Genomic DNA, 22,683 nt, shown 5'->3' with positions numbered 1-22,683 from the left:
ACATGAAAGCACTGCAGCGGTAAAAACTAGGCTCATTGAAATTTTTTTGCATTTGTACTGCATTTAAAAATACGTTCAAATGAACCCAGTGTAGTGCTCCAGTCACTCTGTGGCGCTTTTGCCCGTGATTTGGAGACGCGCTGTGAAAACTCGCATTCGCAGGTACAGGTGGTATTCATTTCACTGGCACCTAAAAACACAGGGCGTTTTTCCCGCGATCGTGGCACGCTGTCCCCTGCGACAAACTTGCCTGCATCATGCAAACAAAATTGCAGGACACGCAACACCCAAAAAAGGTTCCACAACCATTTTTGCCCATTGCGTGTCCTCTGATTTTGTTTGCGTGATCGTGGCAAAAACAGACCGCGTTTTCAGGTGCTATTGAAATGATCGTCAACTGAACACGCGAATGCGCGTTATCACAGCGCATTTTCAAATCGCAGGCAGAATCATGGCGATTTTGCCCGCAATTTTAAAACGTCCTAGTTTGAATGGAGCCTAAAGAAACCCTAAAAACACATGTAAACATGAATGTAGAAATGCACGACTAAATGCAGGAATTGTGGTGTGAGCTAGTCTTAGCCCTCCCCCCCCTTCCGTTCACATCAGGCCCAACTTTGAAATCGTGCAACAAAGGCTATGTTCACACTAGCTTTGTCAGCAGGTGTCAGACAGGCGTTTGGGAAGCGTTTTTAACGCTCCTAAAATGCTTATGAAAATTCTACACATGGCAGCACACAGTGCTGTTCACACTGAATCGTTAGCGTTGCCTTGCGGCAAAATTGACGCCTCATGTCTAGTCAGGAGGAGCTGAAACCTCCCATTCAAGCCTATGGTGATGCTCCTCAAACACCTGAGAGGCGTTTGCGAGGCAGTTGTGAGGCATTTGCGGAACGTTAATACCATTAAACTTCATTATAGGCGTTTGTGGTGCGGTTTTAATGCTTGGCAAACGCTTATCAAACGCTGCAAAAATGGGCATAGGGCGTTTGGGGAGCGTTTGGGGAGCGTTAACAATGCTTCCCAAACTCCTGTCTAACGCCTATCAAACTTATAGGGGGTTTGGCAAGAGTTAGAAATGAGTCAAGTGTGATCAAGCCCTTACAGTGAAGCCGCGCAATTTCAAAGTTGGGGGAACCACTGATTTCAGGTGTGATTTGCAAGACGGCTGATACAGATGTCTACGGAAATCGCACCAAAAGTAGTGCATGTACTACTTTAGAAATCAAGTCGACCAAGTCGGAACCGCACCGATATGACCGCTCCAATTGCGGACAATAGGGTGCGACTTGGCATTCGATTTGCAAGTCACAGGGCATGCAAATCACATGCCAAGTCGCCCTGATGTGACATGTTACATGGTTTGTATGGTGTTTTGTGTGCTGGTTGTGTGCTTCTGGCAGCATGGTGCTTAGCTCACATCTGAACACACAAAAGCTTAGAGATACAGCGGCCCTGCTGAGTTGGGAATGTGAGAAGGGAGGGGGCAGGAGTGAGGAGGCTGTCTTATTGCCTGTTTAAAAAAAAAAAGAAGAAGAAAAGTCCAGCCTCTTCATCGTCACAGAAGCCTCATGTAACCAGGAAGTTTCAAAAAGTGAATCAACTGCAACCCAGGAATCGCCCTGACACAGCAACTATTTGTAATATCTTTATTGCAATTCTACATGTACAGTACAAACGTGTTCCTCAAACCATGATTGTTTTCCAGGAAGTGGTGTCTCCTCTTGTCCGAGAACAAAGGAATCCGTAACGGAACCAAACAAGTGACCTCCAGCTCAGCCATCCTTCTGTAAGTGATGCTCTAACTGCCAGTATTTGCTTTCTAAGCTATTTCAAGAATATATTGGTTTTGACAATTCCAGGATGAATGTAGTTTAGATGCAGAAATCTCAGTCTTGTGTAGTTCTTGGTTCACTGGTGCTCTTAAAGCCGGATATACAATATGGAATGTTTGTAAGCAATGCCTTTGTTATTTTGACTGTGTATATGTAAATACAACATATGTACAGCGTCAGCAAAGGATCTGTAACAGCAAGGCTGCATTCACACGTTAGGGTTCCGGGAACGTGTGCAGAAGTGCATGTTTCTGTGTATGTTCCTGGAGATGCTTGAAAAACGTGGCACGCGCTAAAACGTGCATTGCGTTTGTGGTGCCACTATTTCCTAATGTAGGCAGCAGTCATTCGACAAAATGCACAAGGCTTACTGCCCAAAAAGCTGCAGGAGCTTGGCACCAATTCACAAAAAGAACATTGGGGAACTGGAGAAAGTACAGAGAAGGGCAACCAAACTGATACGAAGCATGGAGGAGCTCAGCTATGAGGAAAGATTAGAGGAACTGAATTTATTCTCTCCTGAGAAGAGGAGATTAAGGGGAGTATAATCAACATGTATAAATACATCAGTGGTTCATATAGTGAACTCGGTGTAGAGCTATTCACCCTGAGGTCATCACAGAGGACAAGGGGGCACTCTTTACGTCTGGAGGAAAAATTTAATCTCCAAACACGGAAAGATTTCTTCAGAGTAAGAGCTGTGCAAATGTGGAATAGACTCCCTCAAGAGTTGGTTCTGGCCAGCTCTGTAGATTGCTTTAACCACTTCCTGTCCGGCCTATGTACATAAACGGCCGGATGGGAGCGGGTTGCCGTTCATAAACGGCGCCCACATTTTTAAGCTGGGCGCGCTCCCTGTGAACGTGTGGCGCCACGATCCATTGCCCGCTGTGTCCGGAGGATACAGCAGAACACCGATCACTGTACGGGACCTCTGTATGAGGTCCTGATCATGTGATCACTGATTGGCCAATCAGTGATCACATGAATAGTAGTAAGGAAGATGTCACTTCTGACATCATTCCTTACTACTAGTGAAATATGTGAATGATCAGAGGTCACATGGTACAAGGCTAGTCATAACAGCCTTGTACCATGTGACAAGCTGTGACCAATAACAACTCTCACAGTATTTCTCAATGGCTGCAAGAATGCAGCCAGAGAGAAAGAGAAATTGATTGTTTTTACAGCCTTTATGGGTATAAAAGCAATCAGTGTAAAAAAAAACAAAAAGAAACTTCATCACCCCCCACAAGTAGTACAGTGTCACTATGGTGACACTGTACTGCTAGGGTGACAGTATATATATATATATATATATATATATATATATATATATATACAAAAAGTTGAAAAATTATAGTTTTTGGTTATAAACTAATTTGGGTTATTTTTTTTACTAAAAAGATGAATGTAAAGTTTTATCTGAAAATGCTAAAAAATTCATATGGGTACAGTATTGCATGACCGCGCAATTGTCATTCAAAGTGTGATAGCACTGAAAGCTGAAAATTGGCCTGGACAGGAAGGGGCTAAAAGTGCCGGACTTGAAGTGGTTAAAAAAGGCCTGGATTCTTTCTTGGATACATAGGGTTTTTTGCCTTCCTCTGGATCAACTGTGGGTATAGGATTATAACTTTTTTTTTAATGGTTTAACTGGATGGACTTTTGTCTTTTTTTTGCCAGACTATGTAACTAGGTAACGTAGGATTGTCCATTTAAAGCAGTTGTAAAAGCTCAAGTATTTTTAAAGTAAAAAACCTCCTGTGTGCAGCAGTGCCCCCAGCCCCCTCAGTAATTACCTGAGTCTCGTTGTAATCCAGCGATGTGCACAACAGCCTCGGCTGCCCTGGGTCTCTGCCTCCTCATTTTCTGCTGTCAATCACAGCCAGCCAATGAGGAAAGAGGGGGCGGGGCCAAGCCATGGCTCTGTGTGTGAATGGAGACATGGAGCAGCCAGTGCCCCCATAGCAAGCTGCTTGCTGTGGGGCACCCGACAGAAAGAAGGAGCCAGGATTGCCTGGGCGGACCCGTGAAGAAGAGGATCCAGACTGCTCTGTGCAAAACCACTGCACACAGCAGGTAAGTATCACATGTTTGTTATTTAAAAAAAAAAATTAACCTTTAGTATCGCTTTAAGTGAATGGGCTGTTTTATGCTGTTGCACAACAAACGTGCAAAAAATGTGAAAAAGCAAGTTGCGCAGGTGTGAATGAGGCTTTAAGCCCCTTTCACACAAAGGGTCTGATCATGTCCATCTGTCAGTTTTTCAGACGGACCTGATTGGATAGTCTATTCATCCTGATGGATGGGCAGGTGTAAACTGACTTTTGTCTGTTTACACTGGTTCTGATCCAGTCTGCTGAAAAAAAACAGAAGGGGATCTATTCTCCTCTGTCTAGATGGATTAGATTGGAGGGCAGTCAGAGGTAAATGACCAGCGGAGTCCATTTACACCAGACCGCCCATAGAGCAGAGCAGAATTTGTCCGTGTGTGCTCTGCATAAACTGAGCGGACATGGACTTGTCATCTGCCTGCTCTGCTCTTATCAGCGGACAGATCAGCAAGTGATCAAATTGGAGTCCACCCCATGTGAAAGGGACCTTAACATTGAGAAGCAGATTATAAAAGTTAGCACAGGATTAGTCAGATCAGGACAAGGCCTCATGCACACAGGGGGTGTTTAATTTTCTCCTCTGAACGCCTCTTACTCTTAAAAAAAACATGCCTAAAGCCGCATATTGCACACACAAGTGTCTGAGCGTTAATGAATTCCATTCCTGCTCTGTGCAATTGTTTTGCACAGAGCAGCCCCAAGGAAGAGATGGAAGCTTCAAATCGCATTACCACCCCTGCTGACTTCACGTCCGGTCCGGCGCCATTTGCGTTCCGTGCTGGCTCATGTGGCGGTCAGCCGCATTAGGATGCTTCTCCTGGTCCCTATTCAGCTATGCATAGACCGTCTGGTATCGACCATCCCTAGGGGATCCAGACATCATACTGACATGCCTATCTTTGTCTACTGTGCTGTGAGTTGCCAATTGTATGCTTTTAATAAAATTTACCATTAATGTTGCACTTAGCCTGGCGCCCCTCTGTTTCCTTCTACTTACAGAGCAGCCCTGATCCTCCTCTTTTGGGAACCCTGCCAGGGCTCCTGGCTCCTCCCCCTGTTGAGTGTCCCCCAGAGCAAGCTTCTTGCTCTAGGGACACTCACATGTGCTTGCTCCCAAGCCAAGTCCATAAGACACTTGACCCCAGCCCTGCTCCCTTACTGCCTGTGATTGACAGGAGCAGGAGTCAATGGCTAACACTGCTGTGTCTCAACCAATGAAGAGGGAGAGACATGGAAGAGCCACTGCTCTTGTGCACATCACTGGATTGAGACTAGGCTCAGGTAAGTATTAGGGGGGCTGAGGGAGGAGCTGCACACTGAAGGTTTTTTACCTTCATGCATAGAATGCATGAAGGTAAAACACGTTCAGCCTTTACAACCACTTTAACTGAAGTGTATGCACAGGAGTTCATTCATCTCATCACACACAGGCCCTGTGCTGAGAATGTACCCTGAGCTGCTCGCTTGAGCTTGTTTTGTTCAGCTGGCTCCTGGGTATAAAGTGAAAGCAACCCCGGGAAGGCTGACACACCCCCTCCATGGTAACTGGGCTTTCATACTTTTACTGGAAGCGCAGTACCATAATAGAGGGCTCTGGGTTGTTGAGAGGTGGGAGAACACCCATTCCTGGATCCCCTCTGCACTGAATGAAGCCAGAAGCGATGATGATTAAAAAAATTATTAAAAAAGTAAAAAAAAAATAACATTAAAAAAAAAAATGAAACATAACTTCAGTCACCCTGAGCACACCCACAAATGCAAACACAAGCACATGGTGCACATGCGTATGTAAACCGTGATTGCACCACATATGTGAGGTATCTCTGCGAACGTAGGAGTGACAGCAATAATTAATAGATTGCAGTTAACTCTCAACTGAATGGAAGTAAAAGGCTTTTAAAGCCTTACTTATGGAAATTAGTGGGTACCACAGTTTTTCGTGATATCCCAGGCACACACAATTTTAAGACTTGACATATTTGGTATCTATTTAACCGACACAACCCTATCTTTTATATTTTACCAAAAATTGGGTATTACCTTGTGTTTGTGTGCACTAAAATTAATTTTATTATATTTTTTCCTTATAAAAAAATATACTTTTCATAAATAGCTGCACAAATATCATGCAGCATAAATATTTGCAACTACTATCTTTTTATTCTACAGGGCCTCTGTTTTCAGAAAATATATCATTTTGCAGGTGTTTTAAGTAAGGCTATGGCCAAAAATACAGATTTTACATGTGTGCAAAAAATGAAAAAATTGTTCTAGAACAGAAGTGGTTAATGTATGGCAAAAGAGAATTCTGAATAATTAGTGTGAAGTTTATCATTTACTTTTTCTGTAGTCAAATTGGATTTTGTACATTGTATAAATTGGTATAGCTCAGATTTGAGTGCATTAACTGCCCTATAATTTTTTTTTCACATTTTCATCTAATCATCTGCCGTTTTTTCTCTCCTAGTGCAACTGACAACTTCTGTGTACTAGGCGAGCTGTGACATGCCCGTGTTGTCGCACATAGACAATGAGAGATGGAGCATCTTCTGGACCCCCAGTGGGAGGGAGGTGGCACGGAGGAACCAGCCTCTCCTATTCTGCATATTGCAGGCAACAGGCTTATCCTGGATGTTTACCTGGATGGCTGCAAGAGGTTCCTGCAGGTGACAGAGGGACAGAAAACGGCCCTGAAGGAAGTGGAATTTCTTGCATTGAACAGCCATGATGAAATTATAACGTCAGCAGTGACAGCTTTGCCCATGTTCAGTAGGCTTAGATCCTTAACAGTGAAAGGTATGGAACAATTCAAATTGACATTTTATTTGCATGTTGCTTTCTCTTTTCTCTAGAAATAAAATGGAAACTTTTACTTTTACAAACTGCAAGCTTTTATTACATGAATGATTACGCAGCTTAGTACGACAAAACAGACGTGTGCAATGCACTTCTCATAATGATGTTCTTTTGCATGCCTTTTCATGACTAGTGTAGCAATAATTTACTTTTACAATAAAGAATGTTCAGAAGCCACTACTATATAGATGATCTGATTAACATACCTGTATAGGATATATTATACCCCTAATGCTTAGTACACATGATGAGAAAATCAGACAAAAAAAAAAAAACAGTTTTCGGAAGCAATATAATCGTTAGTACATAACTTTTGAGATCGGAAGAGTTCAAACAAAATTATCCAAAGAAGCAAGCAGGAAAAATTTTCTCATAAGATAACAGAATGATTTTCGCTTAGTCAGTACAGTGTTCGTCCATAAAAAAATCAAGTGACCAAGACCACGCATGCTCGGAAAAGAGAGAATACAATACATTGCATCAATGTGGGAGTTGTCTGTTTTACGGGAGTTTATGTAACTCTAGTAACCTATTCGTTTTTTATATGAAACTAGCGTGCAAAAAAAAACAAAACGGACGAACATTCACCCGATAATCTCATCATATGTACTAGGTTTAAATGATTGCAGTGTATGGGAAGAGAACCTATCACAGATGCCAGGCTGAAGTAGGTGACTTTACCACATGCATGGGCATGTCTATGTGTCGGACCCTTCTGGTTGAAGATTACTGTGTTTGTCTCTGATAAACTGTCTTTGTCCAATCTCTGCAATCCATTCAGATGTTTGTTGGGAAACTTCGCAGGAGAACAGTTGGGTGTGGCACAAAACATTGCTTCTGTTATTTTATTTTTTTTTTTAAAAAGTAAAGTGATGAAATGGAAAAATTCAATGCCCCCTAATTAACCAGACCCTTCCCCTATATGGAATGACATGCTTAAGCCGGTCAAAGACGGATCGTAATTAGGCCGCTTAAGTGTATTAGTGTATGTTCAGTCTCTTGCACCTCTTAGTTGTTGGTGAATCTGAAGAAAATTGTATAATCAGACTTGACAATTACACTTCTTTTATGTAGTAGTCACAATAGAAGTTTTTTGAATTTCATAGGTGGATACTTGCTGGATGAACATTTAGGACGTCAGAATGGTTTGCTGTCCACCTTACCTGAAGACATCAGCCAGCTTTCCTTGCTACAGCACCTGGATCTCAGCTTCAACAGCTTTACTGACTTACCGCTATGTGTCACTGTTCTTCCTCATCTGTCTACTTTACATCTTGGCTACAACCAGCTTAGGACGCTTCCAGATGACATTTGTGAGCTGAAAAGTTTAACTTCCCTCATAGCTATGTCCAACCAGATAACTCATCTTCCTACAGCCATAGGACAGCTAAAAAATATGAAAAAATTGGACCTGTCTAATAACAAGTTAGTTTCTTTGCCAGATGAGATCGGAAACCTGAAGCAGTGTATTGTACTGGATTTATCTGGGAACAATATCAAAAGTCTTCCAGAAGCTTTGTGTAAGTCTTACTGTCTGACTGTTGTCATACTGAAAGCTGAACTCATGGCAGATATATATTCACAAATAAAAAATCAAGCCTAAGTTCACGCATACAAAAAATGCTAAACTTGACATTGACGTGAGCCAATGTGCCTCTAGCGTCATTGCATGTTTTTGGCACATTTACGCAAGTTTAAGACTCTTTAAAAGATGCACCCCAGACACCCTCCAAGTGTTTTTTTTTTATTAGGGGATGGGTTTTTTTCTCACCTGACTGATATTTGATAAATACTTGTCAAATATGCCGTAAACACTCTGTAAGTTATTCAGGCACATTCACAACATGTTAGCATACACTTGTCAAGCTTCAACTCCTCCCAGACTCAACATATAGCTTCATTTATGCAAATGCTACATATTTTTTAAATTTGAATGGCTCTTTCCACTATCCTTATTATCCATTGTAGGCTGCTTTGGTAGGCATTTGGGGAGCAGCAAAAACATGCCACAAATACCTTTTTCTATTGCCAGTGTGAACAGAGCCTAAATGTATTTTGTTAATCCAACTAGCGTAAGTAGCAGAATTTAACTTGGTATCCATATACACTAGCCTGAGACTGGTAGAGGTAGTGGCACACCATTCAGGTGTGTTGCATGAGAATTTGTTGACAAAGAGAATTTTACAGGAGAGAGTGGAAAGAAGACCTCACCAGCCTGCTGGTCTTTCACTGTCAAATGTGAAGGCTGGGGATGGAGAGAGGACATTACTGCATTCCTGGCCCAACTCCGGGCAGATAAAAAATTATCCTTTGCAGTGGGGTGAGGAGAAACAGTTTAATTAACTGATCCTCCCCCCCCCACCCCTGCATGCGGTGCTCTCCCACGGTCCGGCAGTGGACTGTCTCTCGGCATCCTCATATCCAGAGCAGGCCTATGGACCCTCTCTGGTCTTGTAGACGTCAGGATCCTAGACCACTAGAGTGTGGCGGTGAAGAAGCTGTGGGGACCAGTCTAGCTGCGGGGAGGAGTGGAGAATCGGGCAAGTATATTTTCTTTTTTTGTTCCCTTAGTTATGTATGAGTAATTAACCCTTGAAATGTGGGCACAGGCCACTGCAAGGGATCATTTTTTATTTGCCCGAAGGTTGGCTGTAACTCTAAATGGTGTAATTTTTATGGCTTTGTTATGTCAGAGGGATGTGTAAATCTCATAAATGGATAAGCAGAAATTTGCAGGTAAAATAGCTTTATAAGAATTGAATGTGTATATTTTTCTTTTTGCCTGGAGTTCAGCCTTAAAGGGTAAGTTAAGCCATGGTTATGTCCTATCACTTGTCTTTAGACTGGCTTCACCTGAAGGCTCGGATGGGTGGTAAAGGTTTCAATATTACCTGGTGTTACCATACCTGCTCAGTGTCTTAATGCTGGTTGTGGAGAATCAGAGTGCTTTTAGTGTTGTCTCCAGTGGTCTGAAACCCCACCTGGGAATAAGCGATTGGGAGCTCCATAATGTGACACTTTTTTACACAGACATAGGTTTCCCCCACATGAGTGCTATCCAGTGGAGTATGGGTTTCAAATACTCATCTATTGTCAGTTTTCAATCCTTATACTGTATCGTTTAGATATGAATACTGTATCTTTTATTCCCCTACGGCAGGCCATACATTATGCAATTATCTTTCCTTCAACTATGGGTTGAAAGAAAGAAAATTGCTTGATTCCCCCATAAACACTAATGGAATCCCTCCTGTAGCACTATTGTGCCTCCCCGCACTCCCCAATGGCAAAATACAAGGATTACTGCTGGCAGCTCTAGCTGCTGGCAGTGATCACAAGACAAAACCCTGACAGGCTGGTTCTACTGAATTCAATGGACTTCAGTACAACCAGGCTGCCTATACAAGGATCGAATTTTGTTTGGTTCCTGCAAAACTGTTCGAATATTGATCCATCTATGGCTGGCTTAACTGAATCTTTATCAAATTATTTTATGATAGCTATTTAAGGCTACTCTTTTTATGTTTTTTTTTTCACTAAATACTTGATAAACTGGATGCTTACCTTGCTGATAGCTGCTTATAGTGCTTGAAACCGTAGTTTAGTAAGTTTGGGTAAAAAAAAAATCCTGTTTTCTTCCTAGGTAATCTGGTGTCCTTGGAGCAGCTTTACCTCTTCAGTAATGAGCTTGTCACTGTACCAGCGGGTCTGGCCAGTCTGCCTTATCTCACTCATCTGCATCTACAGAACAATAAACTGCGCTCTGTACCCATAGAAATCACTCTGTGTTCCTGTGTACGGCTACAGGGTAATCCAATTGGGGAGCCTGAGCCCTCTTCTCCAGCTGAAGGTAAAAGATTATATTTTGATTTACATCTTCATCAGTCCACTTCACCTAGTTAAATCAGGAGAATAGTAGGTTGGACAAGGCAACCTAGGCCTTCTTAGCTATTTGTGTTGTTCCAGATGAATTCCAAGTCTTCCAAGGCCCACCTTTTCTGACTGCCCAGACCACCTGATCTAGGTCCTTTCAATTTGTTGGAGAAAATATAAGCTCCAATGTACTTCCTGAACACCAAAGCCATCACAATGAACTCCAGAAAATTATTTCCATGAAAGATATGCCTTTTAAATTTCAAAGAAAAAAAGGTCTCTGGGGGAACGAATGTGCCATGTTTAGGGTTCACATAGCTTTAAGAATCACTAAGATACTGATAAATACAAATTTCAACATTACAAATACATGAAACATGATTTCTTCTGCATTTTACCCCATGGGGAGCCAATGTGCAGACACAGATGTGGGCTTTCTGTACTCTCTGTGCATGCACTGAGCACTGATTATTGTGGTTGTTTGGATCTTTCAGTGGAACCCATTTGCACATTCAGGATGTGGACTGGTCTCAGCAGGTACACAAAGAATTACAGCTGTATATTTACACATATTTATAGCACAGATATATATATGCCTTGAATATGAAATAACAATAACTGCAAAGGCTTAGCAGATCATCTTGTTATCATCAGTTTTGTTGTAAGTAAAAGCATAACAGTTTTTTTGGGGGGGAAATTCACAACAGTAATGGTATGTGATGGTTTGTAAAGCTCACACACATTTCTGTTTTTGTTGGGCACTTTTCTTTGTTGTGGGGAAAAGTTTATATCAGTTGAAACCCCTTCAGGGTTTTTTTTTCTGTATGTATCCCTGCTGGAGGGATTTATCCTCTCTATTTGTCCTGGTGGCCATTATCACCATGAATGAAAGTGAGGGGAAATTCAAAATGTTGTGTCATCACCAAAACAGAATTAGAGGGGCAATCTGTCAATGGCTCACCTGTTTTGATGACAATTTGTCATCAGTGGGTGGACCTTACAGTCCAGCTGCCACATATAAATGCATCAATGGGGCTCTGCTGTTGTGTGCTAAGACCATGCTCACTTCACACTTCCAGTATACTGACCAAGCAGTCATCGACAGCTCCTGATCAACATTTACAATTGATAGCCAGGATAGGATCCCAATCATGTAACCCTGGTGACAGCCGCTCACAGTTTTCATATGATCAGGAACGTAGCTTCACAACAGTAAGATTGGCTTAAAGGCCCGCTGAAAAACATAGACAAGCGGTTAAGAGAGAATTTCCCTTACTGTGAACAATTTTACTCTGACTTCCTTTAGTGACAGAAGAGAGAGAAGTGAAGGAAAATCTCCCTAATGGTTTACAGACACACACACGCAAAACCTTTACAGAGTTTCATTTTTTTTTTTCTTTACATGATCAATTTTTATTAAAAAGTAAAAATTATAGGCTTCACAAACATAAGGTATAGTGTACACAGATGAGACAGAGTTAAAAAATAAACACAAAAAACAGGAAAAACAAGCAAGACAAAAACCTGATAAGAATAAAAGAGAAGTTGAGAGGGGAATACTCTTACTATAGAGTAGGGAAGAGGCTAGTAGGATGGCTGAGCCAGTGTTATAGTCAGGTAATACTCACGTGCTCAAACCGCCCTGACAGATTGGATTCTTGAAGGAAACTGGAGCACCCAAAGGTAACCCACACAAACACATGCTTATTAAGTTCTCATATGAATTATAATTAATGTACAGTTTAATTGCACATCCAAATGACAAAAAATGAGGGGAATTTATAAAACCGGAGCAGCCAGAATGTGGAGCAGGTGTGCATGGCAACCAATCAATTTCTATTGTTTATTTTCAAAGCTTAAAGCGGTATTAACCGCTTTCCCGCCGCCCTATAGCAGATCTACGGCGGCAGGGGGGCGCAAAATCACGTATATATACGTAATTTTGCATTTCCAGGTAGGGAGCGCGCGCGAGCCCTACCCAAACCGGCACTTGCGGCCTCTGCTGCCAATCACTGGGTCCCGGCCGGTGATTACCCGTCGGTGCCCGGTGATTACCGAGCATCTCCGATGGGGAGGAGGACTGTTTTGTTTACTAACAGTTCTCCCTGTCAGCTCAAGCACACTGCTCTGGATGGCTGTGCACAGCACAGCCATCCAGAGCAGTGTGATTACAGTGAAGCACACAGACACCGCCCCATAGTAAAACACTCCCTGCACACAGTTAGCCCTTTGATCGCCCCTCATGTTAACCCCTTCTTGCCCAGTGCCATTAGTACAGTGTCAGTGCTTTTTTTAACACTGATCACTGTATTGGTGTTGATAGGGATGTCAGTGACACAAAGTCAGTTCCCCCCAGTGTCAGAATGTCCGCTGAAGTCCCGCAGTCCTGCTATAAGTCGCTGATCGCCGCCAATACTAGTAGGAAAAAAAAATTCCAGTATATATACCGCCATTTGTAAACGCTATAACTTTCACGTAAACCAACTTTGAACACCAGCCTTTTCAGTCTTGGGGGAGGGGATTGTTAGATGTACTAGCAGAATTAAATACACTAACAAATTGAAGCCAAACTCCAGCTAACACTTTATAAAGTTACTGAAAACTTTTTTCCTTTCAGGATAAAGGTTTTGCATAAATTAATAAAAGCTAATCCTTGTAAGCACCCCTGCCAGTGTTAAATGGTTTGTCTCCTCCCTGTAAACTGATACATCTGCAGAACAGATTTTTCTTTTGAAAAACAACAGACTTGCTCGTTGAATCACAAAATGAAAACAGAAGAAAGTCTAAAAAAGAAAACTAATGCAGCCACCAAATCTAAGAATAGGCTGCAATGTATAAAAGTGTCAGTAAACTCTTTTTTTTAACTTTTACCTAAAGGCTTATAATAAAGCTTATCTGTAGGTAAAATAATATATTATATTATATATAGATATTCACTCTTTTTTTTAGAGCTGGCACATGTGCTCTGAAGGAACAGCATACCTGTGCCATTCCATGAAAGTACTGTGAAAGTACTGTGCCCTGGTCCGGGACTCCCTCGCTCATGCACGGGAGTGATGTCATCGTGGTTCGGCCAGTTAGACAGCCGGAGTTTGCAAACCCGGAAGGAAGACCCTGTGAAGATGGAAGCCTCAGCAGCGGTGACAGTGCTGGAGGGCTTCGTTTAAGGCAGTGCTTCTCAAATAGTGATGCGCCCCCCAGGGGGGGCGTGTTTGACCTCGGGGAACATATCGTATTTTCCGGCGTATAAGACGACTTTTTGACCCTTGAAAATCTTCTCAAAAGTCGGGGGTTGTCTTATTCGCCGGTATACGTTAGGGTGGAACTTTTTAGGGGGGCGGCGCGGTGCCGCCGCCGTTCCCTCCCCTTCCGACAGAAGGGACACTAAGTACAGGGGTGGGCAGAGGGCTGCTGTCTCTTACCTGGCTCCCACGATGATCCATCCAGGAAGCGCTGCTCCTTCCGTCACTCCGGCCACTCCCTCACTCCTGCCGCTCGGCTCCGCCTCCTCACCGGTGATTGGCCGCCAGAACTGTAGCTCAGGAAAGGTACACAGGCGGCCAATCACGGGCGAGGAGGCGGAGCCGAGCGGACCCGCGAAAATCGAGTGAGGGAAAAGCCGGTAAGTGTGCAGTGCAGAGGTGCTGCTGCAACCACATATGCTGGCTGCAGCAGCACCATACTGCAACAGGGGTCAGCAAGTGTCATTGGTGTCAGTGGGAGGAATAGTGCCGCACCGTTGGTGTCACTGATACTAATGATGGGGCATTATTCCTCCCACTGACACCAACGATGGGGCACTATTCCTCCCACTGATACCAATGATGGGGCACTATTCCTCCCACTGATACTAATGATGGGGCATTATTCCTCCCACTGACACCAACGATGGGGCACTATTCCTCCCACTGATACCAATGATGGGGCACTATTCCTCCCACTGATACTAATGATGGGGCATTATTCCTCCCACTGACACCAACGATGGGGCACTATTCCTCCCACTGATACCAATGATGGGGCACTATTCCTCCCACTGATACTAATGATGGGGCATTATTCCTCCCACTGACACCAAAGATGGGGCACTATTCCTACTTATAACAATTTTATAGACAAATGATACTATTTACAGTCGCACGGGGGGGCGCGAAATGTTTTCTTCCTAGGGGGGGCATGACAGAAAATAATTGAGAAGCACTGGTTTAAGGTAAGTCCTTCATAATGTGCTAGTATGCAATGCAATACATACTAGCACATTATGACATTTCCTTGCAGGGATTTTTTTTTGTATACCTGCAGTTTACTACTGCTTTAAATGGTTTCTTTTAGGTTTATCGCTGCTTTACTGAACAAGGTGAAGATAGGTGCTTATTGGTTGTTATGCACAGCTGCTCCAGATTCTGGCTGCTCCAGTTTTGATAAATTCTCCCAATATTTTTTTTTCCTATTAGAAACATGACAGGAAGAAAATCTCACAGAAGTGAGAGATTATCCCACATTTGACAGCTGTCACCAGAGCCTAGGTGCTGATTGGAAGCATAGACATAAATAAATGCATGAAAAGGGTATTTGCACTTCCACCCCCTACTAATAAGGTTGAGATCCAATTCATCAGATTATCTATAGTTAATAAGCATTTTAAGAAACAATTACTGACTCATAAAAGTAACCAAGTTCATGAAACTATGTAGTGGAACTCGTTTGCATTCGTTAAATTCCTGTATTTAAGAATAATGTACTATATTAGAGCTGAGGATTTCCTTATGAATAGTGTTAACATGTGATCTTTTTTTGCAGATGACAATGGCAGCCCTGAGCTAAAAAAGATCTATCTGAAATCTAATGAAAAAAGGTACATTTTATTATTCCTTGCCACTGTTGATATGTATTGTTAATTGTTGACCAGGCAACCTGTTGCTTGGTACTTATTACAATGGTCATCCATTTATTTATTTTTTTGCTATTTTCTTCTGACTTTTTTGTAAATATTCCTTTTATTCTAAGATGTTATTTTTTGTCACTGACCCATGGAAACCACACTTTCTAGAATTTAATAGTTTTAAGCCACATGCCTAACGGCAGGAGAATACAGTTTTTGAACAACTATGGGTACTTCCTCTGCTTTCACTCCCTCAGACGTCTGTTATTACTTATCTAGAGCTGGTGCTGTTGTAACAGTGACTGCTTAGTTGTTCCACAATGCTCCAAGCCTCTATTGCAGTGGTGGTCAACTTTAAAATGATAGAGCGATGGTTCTTCCAGAGGGTTGAACAATAGCAGCACATTTTCGTACCTCAATGCCCAAAAATCTTGGGCCTGCAGAATTTTTTGCAGCATATTGCAATGCACACTGAAAAGGTTGGTGTACAATAACCTGCAGCATGGGTGTCAATGAGTACAGTAATAACCACCAGCATTGGTATCAGTGGATACAATAATACCAAAAAACTCATTGAGTTCTTGTAAATATGGTTGCAAGAAGTGTTGGTTATAGGTTTGGGCCTCTTGAAATGTGGTTGATTTTCTACCATCTGTTGGTTACACTGAATTTACCATTGAGAACATATATATGTGAAGTAGTGCTGCATCTCATGGAGAAAAGATAATTGTATGAAACCAGGAGTCCATCTCTGTTGCTGGTCTGGCTACTGTTAGTGGCCGTATCATTCTGGTGAGTTGGCATTTCAGCTGAGCACGTGGTGGAGCACTTAAGGTTTTTTTGGGGTCTTTCTGTAGGAGAACCAGTCACCCTTATTGATTTGTATACACAAGAGGTCTGGTGATACAATAATAAGCATCGGTGCCAGTGAGCGCAATAATAACCCCCAGCATTGGCATTGGTGTCAGTGGACGCAATAATAACCCCCAGCATTGGTGTCAGCTTACATAGTAATAAACCCCAAGGTTGGCTTCAGTGGACACAATAATAACCCCCAACATTGGTGTTAATGGATACAATAATAACCCCCAGCATTGCTGTCAGTATTATTACCCCCCACATTGATGATCACTGGCAGTGAAATTAAATCCCAGACCCCTTCCCCACATTGGTGATCACTGGCAGAGAAACATAACCCCACCACCCCTGCCATTGTCGGTCATTGCAGTGAAAGTTACCATATTTACCCACCCTCCATTGGTTATCATGGCAGTGATAGTTAAACTTAATATGATTGCTAATTTACTCAGGACTGCCCAGATTACAAATTCAGCTGAAGAGCTGTTTGTTGGTAAAAGAAGTCTCCAAAACTCCAAAATTTCATTGCAAGATTTTCTGGTAGCTCTTGCAACAGATGGAGTCAAATTATGCTTCTACAGTCAGACAGAGTTGGCTCAAATTTAACTTGCATAGTAGGTGTGCCAGGAAAAAGCTTTTGCCGTCCAAAAAGAACATTACAGCAAGACTTCCGTTTGCCATTAAACATGTATGCAAAGACCTTCTAGAGCAATGTGATGTGAACGGCAGAATCAATGATAGATTTAGTATTTGGTGCAAACTGAAGACAGCATTTCAGGAGAATGATGTCTTACTAAATGTAAAGCATGGTGGTGGAAATATTACGGTTTGGGTTGACTTTGCTACTTCAGATTGTGTGCAGCATACAATCATCTAGTCAACTATGAATTCTGCATCATATCAAACTGTGCTTAATGAGAATGTGAGGCCCTCTGTCCAAAAGTTAAAGCTGAACCAGGAATAGATCCTTACACACAATAATGATTGAAAGTAAGCTGGAAAATTCACTGAGGATTAGTTAAAAAAAATAAAAGAAGGGCTATTGACTGGCCGAGTTGATATCAGGAACTGGAGGACAGTTATGCAAAATGCCTACAAGAAGTAATTTCTGCTAAAGAGGACAAATAAAGCTTTTGCTGCCAAGGGCGTTCTCAATTTTTCCACAGTACACCATTACATTTATTGATATTTTTATTGAATAAGTGATTGAAAAGGCAAATTATCCTTCTTTGGTTATTCAGGTATACCACATTTAGCTGTAGGCACTGCTTGAATTAAAGTCTATTTTTTTCCTGTTGAAATATGACTGAAAATGTCAATAATTGTAATGGGGTGTACCTACTTTTTCTCATGACTGTAATGTTAGGTAATGGGAAAAAATTCATCGCAAACAGTACATCACTGAGACTGAGATGCCCAAATAAGAATGCATTTGTCAGAAAGCATAAATATGGTAACTTGAGAGCAGACCTAAATTTTATTACAACTCTAGGTTTTCTTATACCAGCCCTGTGTTCTTGCAAACTGCTTGGAAACATTGTCTCATATTTGCTTAGCAATATTTTTGGGCTTCTTTCATCTGTTGGTTGCTGAGCACTGTCATGTTGGTAGGTCAAATGATTGATGTCAAATAGGGGGAGATTTTTCTAAAACTGGTGCACTCAGAATCTGGTGTAGCTGTGCATAGTAGCCAATCAGCTTCTAACGTCAGCTTGTTCAATTACGCTTTGGCAATAAAACCTGGAAGCTGATTTTGCACCCTCCAGTTTTGGTAAATCTCCCCCATAGTGTCAAAAGAGCCAGACAATCACTGGCTCTGTATGAACACAGGTCCTGTCCTCTGTTGAGGGAACTTGGATCTACAAACAGGTAAATGTGAGACAAATTTATTTTTTACTTTTTTGTGCAACTGTGGCTATTTAAACTGTTTGTCTTAAAGGAGAGGTATGGTCTAAGCCAGTGATGGCGAACCTTTTTGAGCCCGAGTGCCCAAACTGCAACCCAAAACCAACTTATTTCTTTCAAAGTGCCAACACTGCAATGAAACCTGAATATCGAGCTTTTGGTTTAGAAAAAACAACTCGTACAGTAGTGCAAACTAATTAACAGTACAGGGATGACCAGAGACTGCGGACACAGTACAGGGATGACCAGAGACTGCGGACACAGTACAGGGATGACCAGAACTGCGGACAGTACAGGGATGACCAGAGACTGAGGACAGTACAGGGATGACCAGAGACTGCGGACACAGTACAGGGATGACCAGAGACTGCGGACACAGTACAGGGATGACCAGAGACTGCGGACACAGTACAGGGATGACCAGAGACTGCGGACACAGTACAGGAGATGACCAGAGACTGCGGACACAGTACAGGAGATGACCAGAGACTGCGGACAGTACAGGGATGACCAGAGACTGCGGACAGTACAGGGATGACCAGAGACTGCAGACACAGTACAGGGATGACCAGAGACTGCAGACACAGTACAGGGATGACCAGAGACTGCGGACAGTACAAGGATGACCAGAGACTGCAGACACAGTACAGGGATGACCAGAGACTGCAGACACAGTACAGGGATGACCAGAGACTGCAGACACAGTACAGGAGAAGACCAGAGACTGCGGACAGTACAGGGATGACCAGAGACTGCGGACACAGTACAGGAGATGACCAGAGACTGCGGACACAGTACAGGGATGACCAGAGACTGCGGACACAGTACAGGGATGACCAGAGACTGCGGACAGTACAGGGATGACCAGAGACTGCGGACAGTACAGGAGATGACCAGAGACTGCGGACAGTACAGGGATGACCAGAGACTGCGGACACAGTACAGGGATGACCAGAGACTGCGGACACAGTACAGGGATGACCAGAGACTGCGGACAGTACAGGGATGACCAGAGACTGCGGACAGTACAGGAGATGACCAGAGACTGCGGACACAGTACAGGCGATGACCAGAGACTGCCAACAGTACAGGAGATGACCAGAGACTGCGGACACAGTACAGGGATGACCAGAGACTGCGGACACAGTACAGGGATGACCAGAGACTGCGGACACAGTACAGGGATGACCAGAGACTGCGGACACAGTACAGGGATGACCAGAGACTGCGGACACAGTACAGGAGATGACCAGAGACTGCGGACACAGTACAGGGATGACCAGAGACTGCGGACAGTACAGGGATGACCAGAGACTGCGGACACAGTACAGGAGATGACCAGAGACTGCGGACACAGTACAGGGATGACCAGAGACTGCGGACAGTACAGGGATGACCAGAGACTGCGGACAGTACAGGAGATGACCAGAGACTGCGGACAGTACAGGAGATGACCAGAGACTGCGGACACAGTACAGGAGATGACCAGAGACTGCGAACAGTACAGGAGATGACCAGAGACTGCGGACACAGTACAGGAGATGACCAGAGACTGCGGACACAGTACAGGGATGACCAGAGACTGCGGACACAGTACAGGGATGACCAGAGACTGCGGACACAGTACAGGGATGACCAGAGACTGCGGACAGTACAGGGATGACCAGAGACTGCGGACAGTACAGGGATGACCAGAGACTGCGGACAGTACAGGGATGACCAGAGACTGCGGACGGTACAGGGATGACCAGAGACTGCGGACACAGTACAGGAGATGACCAGAGACTGGGGACACAGTACAGGGATGACCAGAGACTGCGGACAGCACAGGGATGACCAGAGACTGCGGACAGCACAGGGATGACCAGAGACTGCGGACAGCACAGGGATGACCAGAGACTGCGGACAGCACAGGGATGACCAGAGACTGCGGACAGCACAGGGATGACCAGAGACTGCGGACAGTACAGAGATGACTGCTGACCTTTGGGGAGGGAGGGGGAGCGGGTACCTGAATTTGACAGGTACCCGCTCTTACTTCCGCAGAGTTTTTTTTTTTATCTTACCTGTTCCTCGATCCAGCCGCGCGCTGTCTTCCCGGCTTCTGTAGTGTGGGCGCTCGTCGGACAGCCGGATGCCCAGTGCGCATGCGCGAGAAGCGCTGCGCTTTGTGATTGGTCCGGCGGCTTCTGGGATCTGTCATGTGTCCCAGGTACCGCCTTACCATTCACAAGGAGCACTGCTTCTTGTGCATGCGCACTTGGGACCCGGCTGTCACGCACACTACAGCCGGGAAGACAGCGCACCGCTGGATTCTCCTGGCGTGCCCACAGATAAGGCTCGGCGTGCCGGCTGTGGCACGCGTGCCACGGGTTCGCCATCACTGGTCTAAGCTCTTTCGGTCATACTTGCAAAACTAAGTGTGTGTGTGTGTGTAAGATGTGTTAATGTGCTTTACAGTGCATTTTCACACATTTACATGCATTCAAGTGCAAGATATTGTAAGCAGCTGTACTTTTATTGAAAGCAATGGAACAGCGGTGTGGGGGCTAGGGTGGCTAGAGTGATTGGGAAATATTGGTTTTACTGTGCATATATTCAGGATATGTTTAAAAAATACACCTGAAAGCATTTAGTGTAAACAAGCCCTTACAAGAAGACTTGGAGGATATGCATGAAACATTTCTTTTTTTTTTATTAAAAGAGAAGGAGGGCCAAAGCTCTTTTGGCCATATTTCTTCTGTGGATCACAGGAGTGCACTTTGTTCTGTACTCCTGTGACTGGTATTTAACTGACAGTGGTCTAAAGTCCTCTGTCAGCTAACATTATAGATCTGGTTCAGGCTCTGCAGGGATCCTGACAATGCTGTCAGGATCTGCCCAGGTTCCTGACCAAAAGCTGACTCCGCCTCAGTGCGCTGCTGTGAGCCTTAGCCAGCTGATCCCACCTCTGCTCCTGCCTGGCACTCCCACTGGAGGATTAAACAAAAGAGAAAGGGCACACCAGCCTAGTGCATTATCCCCGCGGGTTTATTGGTAGTATAAAAAGCTAAAAACATACTCACAAACATAAATAGTATATGGCACGTAAATCTCATGGCACAGAGGATGTGAAGACCCAAGTGGACCGAACGCAAGGAGAAGCGCCGTCCAGGAACCAAGAAAGCTTACACGTTTCAAGGGTACGCCCTCTTCATCAGAGCTAACTAGATAGGATCCAAGCTCCACGTATGTACAGTGCTCAGCATAAATGAGTACACCCTGTTTGAAAAGTAAGATTTTATTCAATATTTCAATAAACACAAGAACAATATCCAAAATTTTGACAAAACCGAGTTTTATAGAACATTTGTTTAGCTCATTACATGAAAGTAAGGTTACTAATAAAACTTAGATTACAAAATCTTCTGTTTTACTAAAATTAGTTGATGCAAAAATGAATACACCCCACAACAAAAACTACTACATCTAGTATTTTGTATGACCGCCATGGTTTGTAAGGACAGCACCAAGTCTTCGAGGCCTGGAATGAACAAGTTGGCAACATATTGCAACATCTATCTTTATCCATTCTGCAAGAATTACATCTTTTAGAGCCTGGATGCTGGATGGAGAGTGATGTTCAGCTTGTCTCTTCAGAATTCCCCATAGGTGTTCGATTGGGTTTAAATCAGGAGACATACTTGGCCACTTAATCACTTTCACCTTGTTCTTCTTCAGAAATGCAACACTGGCCTTAGATGTGTGTCTTGTCATTGTCATGTTGAAAAAGTACATGATGACCAAGGGCAGAGTGATGGTAGCATCTTCTCTTTCAATATACTGTAGAGCAGTACATCTGTGAATTCATGGTACCATCAATGAAATGCAGCTCCACGACACCAGCAGCACTTATACAGCCCCACAGAAGGACACTACCGCCACCTTTTATAATCAGCTGTCTGCTGGACACCTGTTTAATGAATAATTAGACTCACCTGTAGTTGAATTCTTGTTAATTAGGATTTTGTTGTCCAAAATTTAGCTTTGCTCCAAAGACTTTTGTTGGGGTGTATTCATTTTTGCAAAATGGTCTTGAATTAATTTGTTAGGAAAAATACTTTTTTGTGTGTGCATATTACCAAATCTTGTGTGCAATCAATGGCCCGCATTTGTGGGAGCATTTTGTAGTATAGTGTCCCATAGAAAATGTTGATTCTGAAAGCAAAGTAAGAGTTTTCTGACAAATCTGTTAGGGTGTATTATTTATGCGGAGCACTGTATACCCAACTCAAAAGACCATGTGAATCTCAGGGTCCACCCACATCCAAGGGGTGGATACCCGCATACCGGGTCAAAGGACAAACCAGTCTGGCGT

At 43.4% G+C, this 22,683-nt stretch overlaps 1 protein-coding gene across 1 annotated transcript in view; it reads left to right on the top strand.

The window, feature by feature from the left end:
- Positions 1-1,572: 1,572 nt before the first annotated feature.
- Positions 1,573-22,683, top strand: part of PIDD1 (p53-induced death domain protein 1) — a 57,550-nt gene continuing 36,439 nt past the window's right edge. Inside the window, exons 1-5 of the mRNA XM_089653552.1 lie at positions 1,573-1,789; positions 6,420-6,748; positions 7,915-8,328; positions 10,452-10,658; positions 15,482-15,536. Coding sequence (XP_089509678.1) covers positions 6,490-6,748; positions 7,915-8,328; positions 10,452-10,658; positions 15,482-15,536 — 935 coding nt within the window. The 5' untranslated portion in view covers positions 1,573-1,789; positions 6,420-6,489. The remainder of the gene's footprint in view (positions 1,790-6,419; positions 6,749-7,914; positions 8,329-10,451; positions 10,659-15,481; positions 15,537-22,683) is intronic.

The sequence above is a fragment of the Staurois parvus genome, unplaced genomic scaffold (assembly GCF_062004578.1).
Source record: "Staurois parvus isolate SC_StPar_1 unplaced genomic scaffold, SC_StPar_1.0 ptg000715l, whole genome shotgun sequence".
NCBI classification, from domain to species: Eukaryota; Metazoa; Chordata; class Amphibia; order Anura; family Ranidae; genus Staurois; species Staurois parvus.
Note: the sequence above shows the minus strand (reverse complement) of the source record. Positions and strands in the feature narration are given on the sequence as shown.